The sequence below is a fragment of the Notamacropus eugenii genome, chromosome 6 (genome assembly GCF_028372415.1).
Source record: "Notamacropus eugenii isolate mMacEug1 chromosome 6, mMacEug1.pri_v2, whole genome shotgun sequence".
NCBI lineage: Eukaryota > Metazoa > Chordata > Mammalia > Diprotodontia > Macropodidae > Notamacropus > Notamacropus eugenii.
Window position 1 is genome coordinate 306,027,751 of NC_092877.1, and position 16,458 is coordinate 306,044,208.

A 16,458-nucleotide genomic window follows, 5' to 3' on the forward strand; every position below is an offset into this window, starting at 1 on the left:
GAATCAGATGCTAGAGGCCAGCTTCCGCAAAACCGACCAACACATTAATCAAGTCTGACAGGATCTCCTGTCTTCCAGCCTCTTAGGCCTGATCTCTCCAACGAAGGGAAGGAAGTGCATTCTCCCATCTCTTCTTGGAGGCCTGGCTTGGTTATTATAACGACAGTGTATAGTTTCAAATCTTGTTCTTGTTACTCGACATCCATTGCTATAGGCACCATTTAGATTGCTTCGTTTGTTCTGTCTATTTCATTTCATATAAAAAATAGGAGTCTTCCCGGGTCTTCGTGATTCTGCACATTTATTCTATTGTATCACGTTCATGTAATCGTCTCTTCTTCCATTTACCATCCCCTTTTTAGCCATTCTTTCAATCAAGGCTTGTATTCCTTGTTTCTAATATTTTGCTACTACAAAAAATGCTGCACAAATATTTTAGTATGTGTGTGGAATACTGATTTTTAAAAATCATTAACCTCCTCAGGATATACCAAGCAATAGAATCTCTTAGTCAATGGCTATGGATATTTTCCTTTTAGTATCATTTCAGAGTGCTTTCTGAGCGGGCTAGACGAACTCCCAGCTCCATTGGTAGCATATTCTTTTGATAACCCCTCCAACATGGACTGTTCCCATCTTTTGTCATCTGTGACAACGTGTTCTGGGTATGAGGTGAAACCTTAGAATTGTTTTGTTGCTTGCTTCTACAACTAGTGATGTGGAGTAATATTTTTATATGGTTCTTAATAGTATTCAGTCCTTGTTTACAAGGCTCTTTCTTGACTCCTTAGGAATTAGTGAATGCCTTTTGATTATATATTTGCATTCATTATCAATATATTTTAGCTATCAGACTCTAATCCTCTGTATTTGATGCAAAGTTTTTTTAATTGAATATTTCCCTTATCATCTTATTTGCATTGATTTTGTTATGTGAGAGCTTTTTCAATTTTGTGAAACTGGAATTCTTTTGTAGTCACCTCTAACCCTTTTTGAGTTAAGGATCATCCTCCTAGCTATAGCTGTGAAAGTTATCTTAGGATTTCTATTTTATGATGTAATCCTTAATATTCAACGTTCATATGCATTTTGGAGATGACTGTGGTATTTGAAGTGGGGTATTGACTTAAATAATTTAAGTTAAATCTCATTCCAGTTTTCATAATAGTTCTTGCCTAATTGGGAATTATTCCTAAAATAATTTTAAGTTTTGGGGTTTATCAAACACTGGGCCTTTGAGTTTAATTATTCTAGATCTATCTTTTCCAGGATATTCCTTTGATCTACTTTTCTATTTTTTAAAAAGTAGTATAAAGTAATTTTGATGATTGATAATTTATAGGATAATTAGAAGTCTGCAAATTATTCCAATTTTCTCCTCATATGCTGTAATTATCTGTGTGTTTAGCATATTTAGTAGACCCAATGGGCAGCTAGGTGGCACAGTAGATAGGGTGTTGAGCCTAGAGTTAGGAAGACTCATCTTCCTGAGTCATACTGGGCCACAGACACTTATTAGCTACACAAGTCACTTAACCCTGTTGGCCTCAGTTTCCTCATCCGTAAAATGAACTGGAGAAGGAAATGACTCTAGTGTCTTTGCCAAGAAAATCCCAGATGAGGTCACAAAGGGTTGGACGTGACTCAAAATGACTGAACTACAACAATCAAGTAATTTTGATGATTAATACTTTATAGTATAATTAAAATCTTCAAATTATACCCATTTTGTTTTTACTATTTATATAAGATCCTGTCTACATTTTTTGTTTCTTCAGGTGAATTTTGTTATTTTGTCTGTTTCTATACAGGGTCTCCTTGGTAGGTAAAATAATAAATCTGTTATTACTTTACTGGCATAGCTGAGTCATCAGTACTGAATCTCCCTCTAGTAGCTTATGTTAGCAGTTGCATCTATGTAACTATGCTAAATGGAAATAATGCCTCATAGGTGAAGATAATCTGTTCCCCAAATTATATGTCCTTGGGCCTTTCCCTTCCCTTCTTTTTCTTCTAGGCCTTGTTCCTTAACCTATAGCCCTCTCAATCTAGACATCTTTCTCTAAGACCTGCCTCCTCCTACCACCTTCTGGAGCCTCCATTTCTTAAAATTTTATAGGAGCCCAGTCTTGACTTCATTCCTTTCCCATTCCTGTTGCTGGTTTCTAGACTTCAAAACCATACTTCAAAACCATGGCCCCATACTGGGTACCTTTCCCCCTTCTTCCTTCTTGTCCCTGCCAGGCAGGGGAAAGGAGCTAGTGTGAAGCACACCCCATGGAACACACGAGTATTGTTCTGAATGGGACTATCTGATAGAGTATGCATGGAGATGAGCCTGTGCCCTGGCCACTTCTGGTGACACTGGCCCATTCCTACACAGCTAGGTGGCATAGTCAGTCAATAAATACTTATTGAGCAAATATTATGTTCCAGGCTCTGTGCTAAGTGCTGGGATAAGGCATAATGAGTGGATGGAGCACTGAGACTGGAGTCAGGAAGACCTGAATTCAAATCTATCCTGAGACACTAACTGTGTGACTCAGGGCAAGTTATTTAATCTTTGCCTCTGTTTACTCAACTTTAAAATTGGAATAATGATGACACTCCCAAGGATTGTTGTGAGGATCAAATGAGATAATTGCAAAAAAAATAATATAATAAATATATGATATATACTATATATTAATATAATATATTTACTATATCATATATAATAAATATAATAATTGCAAACAAATAAATGACAAAACAACACTTAGCACAGTGCCTAGTACACAGTAGGTACTAAGTAAATATTTGTCCCCATACCCTTCTTCTCCCTGTGCTCCATTCTATATGCTTCAAGCCAAGCCCTACACTCCTCCACACCGACATTCTTTAATTCTATGCTAGATTGGGGTGGTGGTGGTGGTGCTAAGTTTGCAGTCTAGTTAAAGATGAAAGTGGCAAAATTTCATTCACATGCTTTGAAAAAGCCCAGATTTTGAATTGATTTAGGTCAGACTTAAAGAAAGTTTTTAAGGATATGGTTCTTTCTAAACGAGGCTAAGTTGGCAAGTCTAGCCACCTGTCTTTACCTCGCTGTCACATCAGGTTCGCCAAGACTACCTTAACCCTTAGAATATTAAATCTCTTTCTCAGAATGTTCCCCTTTCCTGGTTTTGTGTAGTTGAGCCTCAGAAGATCACCGAGAGCATTTCCATATTTTAAAGCAATTCAATTTAAAATCTGAAACTCTGAGTAAGAAATAAAGGCTAGGATACAAACCTGATGATTCCTGGTATCTGGTATTCTTTTTTATAAAGAAATAAAGAGAAGGGGACCTGCCTATTTAGTATTTAATGAATTTTTCTTAAACTAGGCCTGTGATTTCATCAGTTTATGGATCTCCCAGTGAAAACTCCACTTACTCTGAAACTTGCAGTCTGGAAGAGCAGTTTAGGGACACTGAGAGGTGGAGTGATTTGTATAGGGTGGGTCCTATAGACAGTGTTTGAGAGAGGCCTGGTCTGGTCTTCCTGCCTCCAAAGCCAGCTTTGAATCCATTATGCCATGCTGCCTCAGGCTCTCCATCAAATGTGTGAGCACACACAATTCTTAGGTAACTTGGCGATCTAGAAAATGAGCTTCCGCTGTCTAGACATGTTTTATAGCTTCTTATACTATACCTGACCCTTCAGAAAACTAGGCACATCTGTGCTGTGGACATTAATGGCACATTTTTCTCTGGAGAAGTCCAAATGAAATCATCCTAAAGATGAAAAGACTGTAATAGAAGAGGAACAAATTTGGTTGTTTGAAGTTTTTTCCACTGGCAAATTAAATAAAAGAATATTACATCTGACTTAAAATAAATTTGTTGCTTTTCTACTTACAAAACTAATGTAATTACTTTTAAAAAGGGTTATCAGAGTTGGAGCCTTGGAACACAAGATTCTTACTAACTAATAATCATTAATCTCTCCTGAGTCACTGCCTTATTGTGTTGGCGGAACTTGCATAGTTCAATGAAACTATGAGTATGCCATGTAGAATCCTGATAAAAGGTGATCCACTGGAGAAGGAAATGGTGAACCACTCCATTTCTCTAAGAAAATCCTGTGGACAGTATTGAAATGATAAAAGATATGACACTGCAAGATAAGCCTCTAAGGTTGGAAGGTACCCCAATGCTACTGGGAAAGAGTAGAGGATGATTACAGGCAGCTCCAGTACTTATCTAGTGGCTGGACCAAAGCCCAACTCAACTGAGCTGGGAGTTTAATTGCTGATGTGTCTGGTGACAAATAAATACTACATCCTGAAGAATAAAGTCAAGTGAGACTGGGGAAGCTTACTAAGAATAAGGCTAGTGAAGGTGATGGAAAACCAGTTGAGCTAATTAAAATCCTAAAAGATGATGCTGCACTCCATATGTCCCCAAATCTGGAAAACTCACCAGGGACTACTGGATTGGAAAAGATCAATCTACATTCTGATCCTGATAAAGGGCAATGTCAAAGAATGTTCAGATTGCTGAACTAATGTGCTCATCTCACACACCAAGAAGGTTTTACTTAAGATTCTGCATAATAACCTCCAAAATGGCACACAGTGGTATGAATGAATAGAATCACGTTGGGTCTTGCGATACACAGCCATGCGTGCTCCTTTGGATTTACTTTCTTTTTAAAATAATGTTTTAATATTTTAACATTTTAACTTTTAGGGGCATATTACAATACCATGGAAAGCTAGGAGATATTAAGCATAGATATAACCTTTGATCATCCTACTTTCCCCTATGCCTTGTCCTCATCATGACTTCCAGCTCTCTATTCCTCTGTATTCTCCTTGGTCAACACCCCTGCTCTGGCCTTACCTTTCCCCCTCCCAATCTTGACCCTTTCATGAACCACGGCACCTCAATCCTATTGTCTGCTCTTGAATCCCTTATCTGTCCTATCATTACTTGTATATCACTAACCTCTAATCCTGGAAGCCTCTTCCTATTTACCTCTTCTGTTCCTACTCCATATGCTGTGGAAAGAGATGTAGGAAGTTGCAACCACTCTGACTGAGTTTTTACTATGGACAAGTTATTGAATCTCAGTTGGGTCCTCAATACAGCAAAGCAGTTCTTTCATTCATAGTCTTTCTTTTTGCTTATATTTGGATCCATAATACTTAGCATAGTAGAAAACATTTAATCCTCCTTCTCTCTTTCCCTCCCTTCCATCTCCTCTTTTCCCATTATTATTTGGTTGTTTCAGTTGTGTCTGAAACTTTGTGACTCCATTTGGAATTGGGGTTTTCTTGGTTAAGATACTAGAGTAGTTTGCCATTTCCTTCTCCAGCTCATTTTATGGAGAAGGAAACTGATGCAAAAAGGGTTAAAATGACTTGCCCAGAGTCACATAGCTAGTAAGTGTTTGAGGCTGGATTTGAATTCAAGTCTTCCTCATCCTAGACCCAGTGCTCTATCCACTGTGCCACCTAGCTGCCTTTTCTTTCTTTCTTTCTTTCTTTCTTTCTTTCTTTCTTTCTTTCTTTCTTTCTTTCTTTCTTTCTTTCTTTCTTTCTTTCTTTCTTTCTTTCTTTCTTTCTCTTTCTTTCTTTCTTTCTTTCTTTCTTTCTTTCTTCCCTTCTTTCCTTCTTTCCTTCTTTCCTTCCTTCCTTTCCTTCCTTTCCTTCCTTTCCTTCCTTTCCTTCCTTCCTTCCTTCCTTCCTTCCTTCCTTCCTTCCTTCCTTCCTTCCTTCCTTCCTTCCTTTCTTTCTTCCTTCCTTCCTTCCTTCCTTCCTTCCTTCCTTCCTTCCTTCCTTCGTCTCTCTCTTTCTATCTTTGTGTGTATGTATATATGTATGCATGTGCACATACACACACACAAACATGTATACACCTATACATATATAACACATGTATACATGTTATATGTGCACATCATATGTATGCATATGTGTATACATATATATGTATGTTTATATGCCTATGTGTATGTGTGTAGAATTAAGCCATTTGGCTTTAAGACTACTTGAGACCATTCTTCTTCACTCTAGCCCTTTCACCCAGCAGTAGTACAGTCCACACCTCCCTTCCCCGCTTCCTCCTTATCCCTCCCAAACATATTCTCTTGTTTTGATAACTATAATCAAATCAATCCCTCTATCACTTCTGGAAAAACCAAATATCACTTGGCCACACTGTTGTGTTATTGATTATCCCCCTTGACTTGTCAGACCAGAACGCCATTCCCTGGTTACCACTCCCTGTGTGTATTGTCTTCTTTAGTTACAAAGTTCCTAGACAGCTGGGAAATCCTAGCTCTTGAGTTTGTATCTTTAATGCTTAGCCAAATGCTTGGCACAAATACTTAATAAAGCACTTTTTCATTTATTTATCCATGTAGTTTCACTCCATAAATTTTCCTTGCTGACAGATGATTGAAACCTAGTAGACGGCTTGCTTATTGACTGACTGATGATCACTTAAAACCTTTAGTTTTAGTTTCCTAAATTGTAAATTAGTAATGATAATATTTTCTCGCTCTACCTCAAATGAGACAACCAACATAGGTATGGCACTTTGTAAGCAGCATGACACTTACATAAATGTATACACATGGTGTCTGTTTATTATGAACTGTTTAGAAAAAACTTTCCCCTGCTTCAAACAAGGAGATTGCACTGAATCTTTCCACATTGCCCTCTCTCTCTCTCTTTATATGTGTGTATACGCACACACACACACACACATACACATACATACACACATATCTGTAGATTTTTACCTGAACTAGAAAAATAAGAAAGCTCAAACAATAATAAGGTAAAGCAATGGCATGATTAGCACTGCCAACAAGAATTAAAGCAAGATAACCACAGTTAAGTTTAAAAGTTGTGAGATTACATTTTTAGATGAAACGAAGGGGTGATTGTGCTTACATGTAAACCCTTTGTTTAAAAAGAAAAAAAAGAAAACATACTATGGCTCTTTTTTAATCTTCCCAAAATACCAGTCTTAGCACAAATCAATTTAAATTGCTTTTCATTTAAAACAATAAACTGTCAACCTTGCACAGAAATGAGCAGCTGTAAACATTAATTTTCCAGTTCACCTTTGCTGGGTCATTTCTCCTTACATTCCCTATTTTTCTCAGGTATGATTTTTAAAATTTCCTTCTTTCTGCCATTTCCCCTCCCCTTGTATTATCTATTTTATTTCTAAAACATTGATTTTTCATAGTTATGATATGTTCCTACCAATTTTAAGGCTGTCTGTCTGTGTATGTGTGTGTGTGTGTGTGTGTGTGTGTGTGTGTGTGTGTATGCATGTACACAGTTCTCTAGGGACCTTCTAAAACTTTTAGCTTCTATTACTAGTCAATATGGCAGGTCCTTGATCTTTAGGTGGCCACATTTCTTTTAAGTTGCTTCTTCAACAAGTTCCAAGTGAGCATCCTAGTATGAAGTATTTCTTTCTTTCCTTTCCACATATTGCCCTCAAAGTTCTTACCTCTTTCATTTGTGTTTCCCCTTCCAGACAAGTATAAAATTTTTAGTAACCCCTTCACTTAATTTTCCCCATATCTTTTCAAATACTACTTCAAATACTCTTTTAATTTTGTTTTCTTTTACTCCTATCCTATTTATTATTCCTTTCAGTTCTCTCCATTTTACATCTTACCCCTTTTTTTGAAGCATACTATTTTCTCTTTTTGTTTTTATTTTTTAAAATTTATTTGTTTATTTTTATTTCTCAACATTCTTTACCACAAGATTTTGAGTTCCAAATTTTCTCCCCATCTCTTCCCTCCCTCCATCCTCTAACGCCTTGCATTCTGATTAACCCTTCCCTCAATCTGCCCTCCTATCACATCCCTCCCTTCCATTATCCCCATTTCCTCTATTTTCTTGTAGGGCAAGATAGATTTCTATACCCCATTATCTGTATTTCTTATTTTCAAGTTGTATGTAAAAACAATTTTTAACATTAATTTTTAAAACTTTGAATTCCAACTTTTCTCCCTTCCTCCCTCCCCACCCATCCCCACTGAGAAGGCAAGCAATTCAATATAGGTTATACATGTGTAGCTATGCAAAAGACTTCCATAAAGGTCATGCTGTGAGAGACTAACTATATTTCCCTCCATCCTATCCTGCTCCACATTTATTCTATTCTCTCTTTTGACCTTGTCTCTCCTCAAAAGTATTTACTTCTAATTACCCCCTCCTCCCATTTGACCTCCCTTCTATCATCCCCCAAACTCCACTTATCCCCTTCTCCCCTACTTTCCTGTAGTGTAAGATAGATTTTCATACCTAATTGAGTGTGCATATTATTCCCTCCTTAAGCCAAATGTGATGAGAGTAAGCTTCCCTCTTACCTTCCCACTTTTCCCCTTCATTGAAAAAGCTTTTTCTTGTCTCTTTTATGAGAGATAATTTGTCCTATTCCATTTCTCCCTTTCTTCTCCCAATATATTCCTCTTTCACCCCTACATCTTACCCTTTTTAAAATCACTGAGTAGACAGAATGAGGTCCCTGCCTTACCTTTTTTGCACAGCATTTCACATTTATCCATTCTATGATAACTTTCAAAGAAAGCAATCAATTTTGACCAATATTGGAAGACTAAAACTATCGAGATGCACTTTAAGTCCCATTTGTGCAACAAGATGGCAGCCAATAGAGATTTTTCAAAGTGGCGTATCTTTTGGGCTGGATTTCTATTTGAAATGTGGGTAGAAATGAACAGCTTATTCTAAAAGTCTTAAGTTGTACTAAGATTTTGGGGACATGCTGTCAAATATCATAAGTGAGGTTTACAGTCATCAAAAGACTTAATTATTGTTTTTCTTCTAGGGGATATCTTAACTCTCCAAATATGATTTAAGAGGTGAAATAATCTTGAACATATCTTTCTCTCTCCTGTCCTCCCATGTGCATCCTTTATTCCCCTTTCCCTTTATTGAGCTCTTAAATACCATGACATGATTTCAAAGAAAATTTATGGAATTATTATTTTCTGCCTTCCTTAACTGGATATTGAATAATAATCTACATCTTTGAATTGCATCAGTGTTATTATTCCACATAGTCATTTTTAAAACTCATTTGTGTATGTAAGCAAATATTAAAGATTTTTTTTGATGAGATTAACTTTTCCCCAAAGATCATTTCTTTTAATTTTCATTCCTGTCACTGTTTTACTTCTGTTTCCAATTTTGCTTTGTATCACTTTTGCTTTACATCATATGTTTAATCTGTGCTTAACTCTGAACTGGGAACAAGTGAAAAGAAACACCTTAAAATACGTTTTAAAAAGAGAGAAATCAGGGGAGGGAACCAGAGAAAGAATAAAAAAAATGAAGGGCTACAAAAGTCTATATGAAAAACATGCAGAAATTGATAGATAAGGGGTATATCAGAAGATACAATACAAAATAAATCTACTTTAAAAATTCAATGTTTTTATAAAAAGTTTAGCTTGATCTCTAAGTTAGGATCAGTAATATTATTTCAAGGATGAAGAGTGAAGGCCAGGTCTGATTTATCACTGTAGTAATGTATCACTTCAATAATATACAAAAAAGTAAAATATATTAAAGTTCATACCTTTAAGTTATCCATCCTCCTGCCCCAAATCCATCCTCTGAGCTTCTCTTAGGAAGTTTGGTTTAGTCTGATAACACTCAGTATGCCTCAGCAAACATGCAAGTGGGTTTTATTACAAATGTGGTACATTTTGTGCCTGTCTACATTTCAAACTAAAGAGCTTCAGAACCCTGGATTTGCTCTAGGTCTCCTGGGATTTATTTCTGATCTGAGGCCCTCCTCTGTATTTTTACCTTCCTTATGCAATAGACCTGCAGATCTTCATCTTTAATAGATATATCTTTTTCTTTTCTTCCTCTCTGTCCTTGAACCTGTGAGATTTTCTGCAGATAAATAAAACTGTATGACCTTAACCCTTGAGGAAAATCAAATTAGACTCTTAAAAAAGAGAGGCTAAGTGTCTGATGAAGATACTATGAAGTTAAATTTAAATCAATAAAAGTAGGTTGATTTAATATGTGCTAGGATTTGACTATGAGCTGTGCTGGGTTTACAAAAATATGAAAACCCAACTCTTGCCCTCAGGCAACCTACAGAATGAGGGCTGGATTTGCATCAAGAGGGAATTGGTTAAATCTCAGTTTACTATTTACTATTTCTGAGACTTTGGATAAGTGATTCAACCTCTCTGGGTCTCAGTTTCCTTATTTTCAAAATAAGGAAATTGGACTAGATGAGGTCTAAGGTTGCTCCAATCTGTATCCATGATATTATATCTGACTTTCTTTCCTTTCTTAGTGTTCCCAGCACTTAGCGCAGAGCTTGGCACATAGTAAATACTCAATAAATGCTAGTAACTTAACTACTTCTCATCCTCCTAATATCATCAAAGGTAAACTGATAACTTATCCATGATGCCTTCTAATGTCCTAGACAGAAGTGCTTAGTAGGCTAAATGTAGGGGGAGAAATAAAATACAAAGAATGATGAAGGAGCAGTTTCAAAACCTACTAGTCTTACCATTGACCAGTCATTTAACACTATATAGGACTTAATATTTAGATAGACATGGTTCCCTGTTAAATTCCTTCCATTCCTAATCTCACTAAGCCTGAAGATTAGCCACAGGGACCAGTAAATAGAATAGATGGGAAGTTGTTTAAATTTTTATTTGTTGTTTCAGAAAACTCAGGGCTTTTTTCTCTAGGTGTCATGGAAATTAGTCCTTGTTTGGGACTCCTCTTATATAGCTATTTTTATATTGGTAGCTTGCTCTAGAACAAAATGATAAGACACCTCATGTTTCTTGATATTTCGCCAGATTGTATCAATTTATCTCTACCATTTGTTATTTTTTAAATGTGAATTTAGCTTCAAGTTGAAGCTTTAAGTTTATTTAACATTTAAAATTCATTAAACTTACCCCAATGGCTGCTAATATAGGCGCTTGATAAATCCACTTGAAGTCCCCAACATTAAACTCCCAGCACCTGTAAAGCCAAGAGGGATGTTCTATGAATACAGTGGTAGAGCATTAGGCAGTTTTTGTTAACTAAACATTCAAGATCTTTGAACTCTTCTCCAGAGACTCCATGAGGATAGTTCTTGATAACTAATCAAGGTACTGACATATTAATGACTTAGCTCAAGGAGAAAGGATGATGTGGAGAAGGGAATAAGTGTATATGTCAGGCACTGTACTAGGTATTGTTTTACAAATGTTATCTCATTTCAACCTTACAACAATCCTTCAAAGTAGGTCTTGTTATTTTCCTCATCTTACAGTTGAGAAAACAAGTAAACAGAGGTTAATCGTTTGCTCAGGATCACACACCTAGGAAGTATTTGAGGTCAGACTGGAGCTTGAGTCTTCCTGACTTCAGGCCCAGTGCTTTATTCACTGTGCAACTAAATGCCTTACATATTAGATTTTGAGATCCTTGAGGACAGAGACCAACATTTGGCTCTCTTTTTCTCTTAAGTACTAAGCACTTAGTAGGTGCTTAATAAATGTTTATCAGTTGACTTGCTATCAAGTAATAAAATCTAATTTTAAAAAAGTGAAATTAGTCCATGTTTTTCTACTAAGAAAAGCCAACTGCCTTCTGCCTTCATATTTAATGGAAAATGGGCTTTTGTCTCAACAGGTTGAAAGGACACAAAGATATTCTGAATGTCACATAAATGGATTTTCTCTTTATTGAATGACTATCAAACCTTGTTGACAGAATGCTTGCCTATTTTTGTTAAAATGCTTACAAAATTTTTATGGAGTCCTTTGTGTGGGATGTAAAGAGTACAATAAAAAAAATAAAAGAAAAAGTTTTCGTCTTGGACCTTTTGTAATAGAGAACTCTGGAACTTTTTGTATGTACCTAAGAAAAATAAAACAAAAAATTTCACTTAACCCATAGAAATGGTACAAGGGGAGAGCATGTAACCTAAAACAAACCCCAAATGTTTGCTAGTATCTTTTTCTTATATTGCTATATTTATTTTTTTATTGTACTAGCCTTTCTTATATGTGGGCAAAAAGACCTAATGAGCACGTCTTTAATAAGTCAAGCAAGCAAATAATTGACAAATACTTAATTTGTACAATTAGATATTTTGCCCATTTTGTGCTTCCTTTGATCATCTTTCTATTTGAATTATTTTCCTTTTAAATGTTAAATAGTTGGGCAGCAACATCTGAAATCTGAACCACTTTCCCTGTTAATCAGGGAATTTTTGGGTTGCCTGCTCCCACCACTGGCTGTTGCACAGACAAGAAAAAGCAAGCCCATTTTAGTATTACTTTTAGGCTATATGGCTAAAAGGATAATGTTTCTCCCTCTCCATGCTAAACTAACCCCCATCAGCCTGTAATTTTCATTGAAGGCAGGGACTGCCTCATTTTTCACCTTTGTATCTCAGCACCTCACACAGTTCCTTGTATACAGTAGACATTTAATAAACGTTTGTGGTTCATTAAAATTAACCTGCATCACCTTGCGGAGGGTCAGAGCCTCTGATTCATCCTTGACTTCTTCCTCTCTTACTACCCACGTTACCAGAGATGGGCTCCTATGTCTATCTACGGACTCCTTCCAAATCACAGGTGAAAAAGGACTCCTTAGGTCTACTTTGCACATAATTCATATTGACAGCTCAAAAAGTGAACAACTGCTTAATAAAGCATGGCTTCACACAAGGAAGTCTCCATTAGCGCAAGAGTTTTGCAAGGTTTGAGCTCTGCCTTGAGAACAAAACAGCTGAAGAGGCTGATCATCAAGGCGTTCCTCTCATTGCGTTTATCACTGTCGCTGCTGACCTAACACATAAGCGTGTGCCTTTGTTTGCTCTTGCATACTTAGGCAGAACCAGAAGCTTATTCCAGGCTATAATCAAGTTATCTGCCTTTGCCTGACTTAGTGTCTGAATGGCTTTTTATTACCAATATTAACCCTCCAATTTTTGGATTTTTCCATGCTTTTATTATATTGAAATGGAAATTGATTTTGAACTTTTATGTTGATACGCAAATTTGTTTTGCTTGACTCTGTGTATTTGCTATACAGGTTTGTTTTTATTTTCCTCTTTCTTTCCCCAGATGGAAATGGGACAGGGAGGAAATATTTTCATTATTTAGACATTTTGTTAATTTAACAAATTAAAAAAAAAAACGTTTTTTTGGATAGACCATTGCTACTCTTTATTCCTTTCATTTTGACTACAAGTTGCCAATGCAGAACACAATCTAAGTAAAAATCTGGCATCTATAAACCTGGAATAAGGAAAAAAAGAAAAAGATCATAGATAGAAGAGAGGAGGTCACTGGTACCTCGAGGGATTGTCAAATATAGGTCCTCAGATCTTTATTTTTGAACATTTCTAATTCTTGCCAGTGAAAATTACAGAAATTTAGAATTGGAGTTTTTCTAGATACTAAGATTATAGAATTGAGGTGAAAGTGATCTTAGAGATCATTTTATCACAATGATTTCCCCGAAGCTTCAGTCTGACCATGTCACTCGCCTACAGAAGCCATTTCCATGCTTTTCTTTTACTTCTAGGATCATACATTAACTCCTCTGCTTTCCATTTAATGACTTGGCCAACTTGACCCCAACCTACCATTCCAACCTAACTGGATATTACCCTTGCACATTAGAGTCCAGCCAAACTGGAAGTGCCTTCATACCTAGTACATGTCCATCTCTCTTTCTTTGTATGCCTGCATTGGCTGTCCCCCATGACTGAAAACCTCCTCACTTGTACCTCTTAGGAAATTCTAATTTCTTTTAAGCCTCCATTCAAGAGCTGCCTTCTTTTATATAAATTTTTTCCTGATCCCTTATGCTACTTGTGTCTTTTCTCAAAATGATCTTGTATTATGTGTTATGCATAATTATATATGTATATGTTGTCTATCTCAATAGAATATAAATTTCTTGGAAAGTGATTATTAAATTTTTTATCTTTATAACCTAACAGAGTGCCTGACACATATTAGGAATTTTAAAAATGCTTGTTAATTTATTGACTGAACCCTCTCATTTTATAGATAAGGTGTGTGTGTGTGGTAGAATTTTAGTAGCTGAGATCTAGAGTGATTAAATGAATTGTCTAATTTCATACAACTAGTTAGTGGCAGAGATGGAATTAAAACTCAGTTCTAGGGTTCTTTTTCACTTTATCGCGTCATCTTGAAGGATTCCTTCAAAGTGTAGAGCAAACTAATAGATCCAGGAAAATTCAATGTGGACAACTCAGTTCCCAGATTTCCAACTGAATCAGAATCCCAAGAAAGATCTAGGACCTAGAGGCCAACATGATGAGTTTATGGAAAGTCAAAATGAACTTTATAGGATCCTAGATCTAGAGTTCAAAGAAAACTTAGAAGTCATTTGGTCCAAATCCAAAATTTTATAGAAGAGGAAGTTGAGGCCCAGAAAGTTAAAGAGACTAATTAGTCCAGGGTCACAAACCTAGTAAGTGTCTGAGGCTGGGTTTGAACTCAAGTCTTCCTGATCCCAAGTCCAGTGCACTATTCATTTACACCAACTTATTGCCTATCAAGAAAATCATCTGCTTTGCCATTAGGTACATTTAATTTTTCCAGAGAACTTAAGCCATCATTTTCTGGTACTATTAAATAAAACTAAAATCCATTTGTGTCCATAGAATGCCCATTATTAACAACTCTAATAGTGTTTCAATGCCTAGCTCTCAGTGGCATAATCATTCAACCGATCAAATTTATTTCACACAGTTTAACTCCTCAGAAGCTTTGTTTAATGGATTTTCAAAATCTTCATATCCCATCCAGCAATTTAACAGGACACTAGAGCATATCTAGTACAAGGAATCTTGCCATCTGGCCTCTGCTATGCTGTATATGTCATACCCACCCCATTTCCACCTCTTACTCTTAGAACAATAAACAAATAAATACTGTCTTGGCTACTGATAAAGGGATGACACTATACTGGCACACGGCTTTACTCAAAATCTTTGTGACTGCTTACACAAAAACATCCTCCCCTGACCACCATTTCCTTACATGTGCCATAGCTCCCTACTAGAATGTAATCTCTTAGGACTATCACTTTTGCATTTGTATCTCCAGCACCTAGGACGCTGTCCATTCTACAGTAAGTCCTTAATAAAGTCTTGATGATTGAATTGATTTATAAGTAAATGTTTTAGCCTAAGCAACTTAACTTCAAGTTACTTTAGAAAGTAGTTTTCAATGAGTAGAATCCATGAATGACACTTCTTTCTCAACATATCTCTATATTATCTGTTCTAAAAAGCTTACAAATTGAAATCATGGATAAAAATCTGTAAACTGTCTCTTATTTAGAGAAATTGCAAATGGAAATCCTAATAAACTCAAAATTCAAAATATAATATTAAAACTAATTTGAAATAATTTAATATTTTGATTTAACACAGAAATAATGTCTATTTCTTAAAAATTGCTGACACATGAATTGATTGGTATAATAAAAATATAATCAGTATATAAGGAATCAGAATTCCTAGTAAGTTCATAGAGACTGGGATCTGTGCCTTGCACTTTTTTTTACTATCTCCTTGAAAACTAAATGATTGCTCAATAAATATTTTCAATGAGTAAAAGTGAATGTAATTTTAAGGGAATTTAAAGATCTTACCTGCCCCTTAATAGGCCCAAGTGACCTGCTTTGAGCTTTGGCCCAGTCTATAGTCTGAGTCACATGGTGAGGTGGGAGGAGCTTGCTAAACAGTGGAGCAGAAAGAGAGAGTGACATAGAACTAGGAGAGAGTGAGGCAGAGCTGAGGCAGAGCAGCTAGTGTGAGTGAAAGAGGGAGGATTTTGCTTAGCGGAGCTTATTTGGGAGGAGGCCCAACTGAGGGAAGGCTTGGGGATGTCATTGCTCCCTGGATTGGTGGTGTGTATGAACTTCTTTGTTAGCATCGTGGAATTGGCTTTCTGGTATCTGATATTTATCTTGGTTTCATCTTTGAGGCAGAAAGTTATTTATATTTTGTGAATTTACCCTGGAAACACATATGCGTATTTATAGTGGCTGCTACGGGGACCGCATTAGGATTACAGTGAGTTTATTTCTTTTGACCACTCTTTAAATGGCATAGGGAAAACAACCCATTCTCCATCCTAGAATCAAGTTTAATCTATGCCTTGTTTGAGAAGGGGAATTGCTTGACTAAAACTGACCATGAAGGTGGGGCTAAACAATAATTTAATCACAAATTCACCACAATAGATCATCTTTCTCTAGATATCATGGATGATGTCACATAATAAAGGCCAAATCATCGAATCCTAACGCAGGGATGAGAACACTGCTGCCATGTTAAAAGATATGGCAACTGGTATAAGCTAGAAATTTTAATGGCTCTTGTTTAAGGAACTGGAGATATTTTGCCTG

General features: G+C 36.3%; 1 protein-coding gene across 1 annotated transcript in view; it reads right to left on the reverse strand.

Moving 5' to 3' along the window:
* Positions 1 to 16,458, reverse strand: part of PTH2R (parathyroid hormone 2 receptor) — a 129,492-nt gene that overhangs the window by 29,196 nt on the left and 83,838 nt on the right. Inside the window, exon 9 of the mRNA XM_072617433.1 lies at positions 10,962 to 11,050. Within this exon, the coding sequence (XP_072473534.1) occupies positions 10,962 to 11,050 (89 nt within the window). The remainder of the gene's footprint in view (positions 1 to 10,961; positions 11,051 to 16,458) is intronic.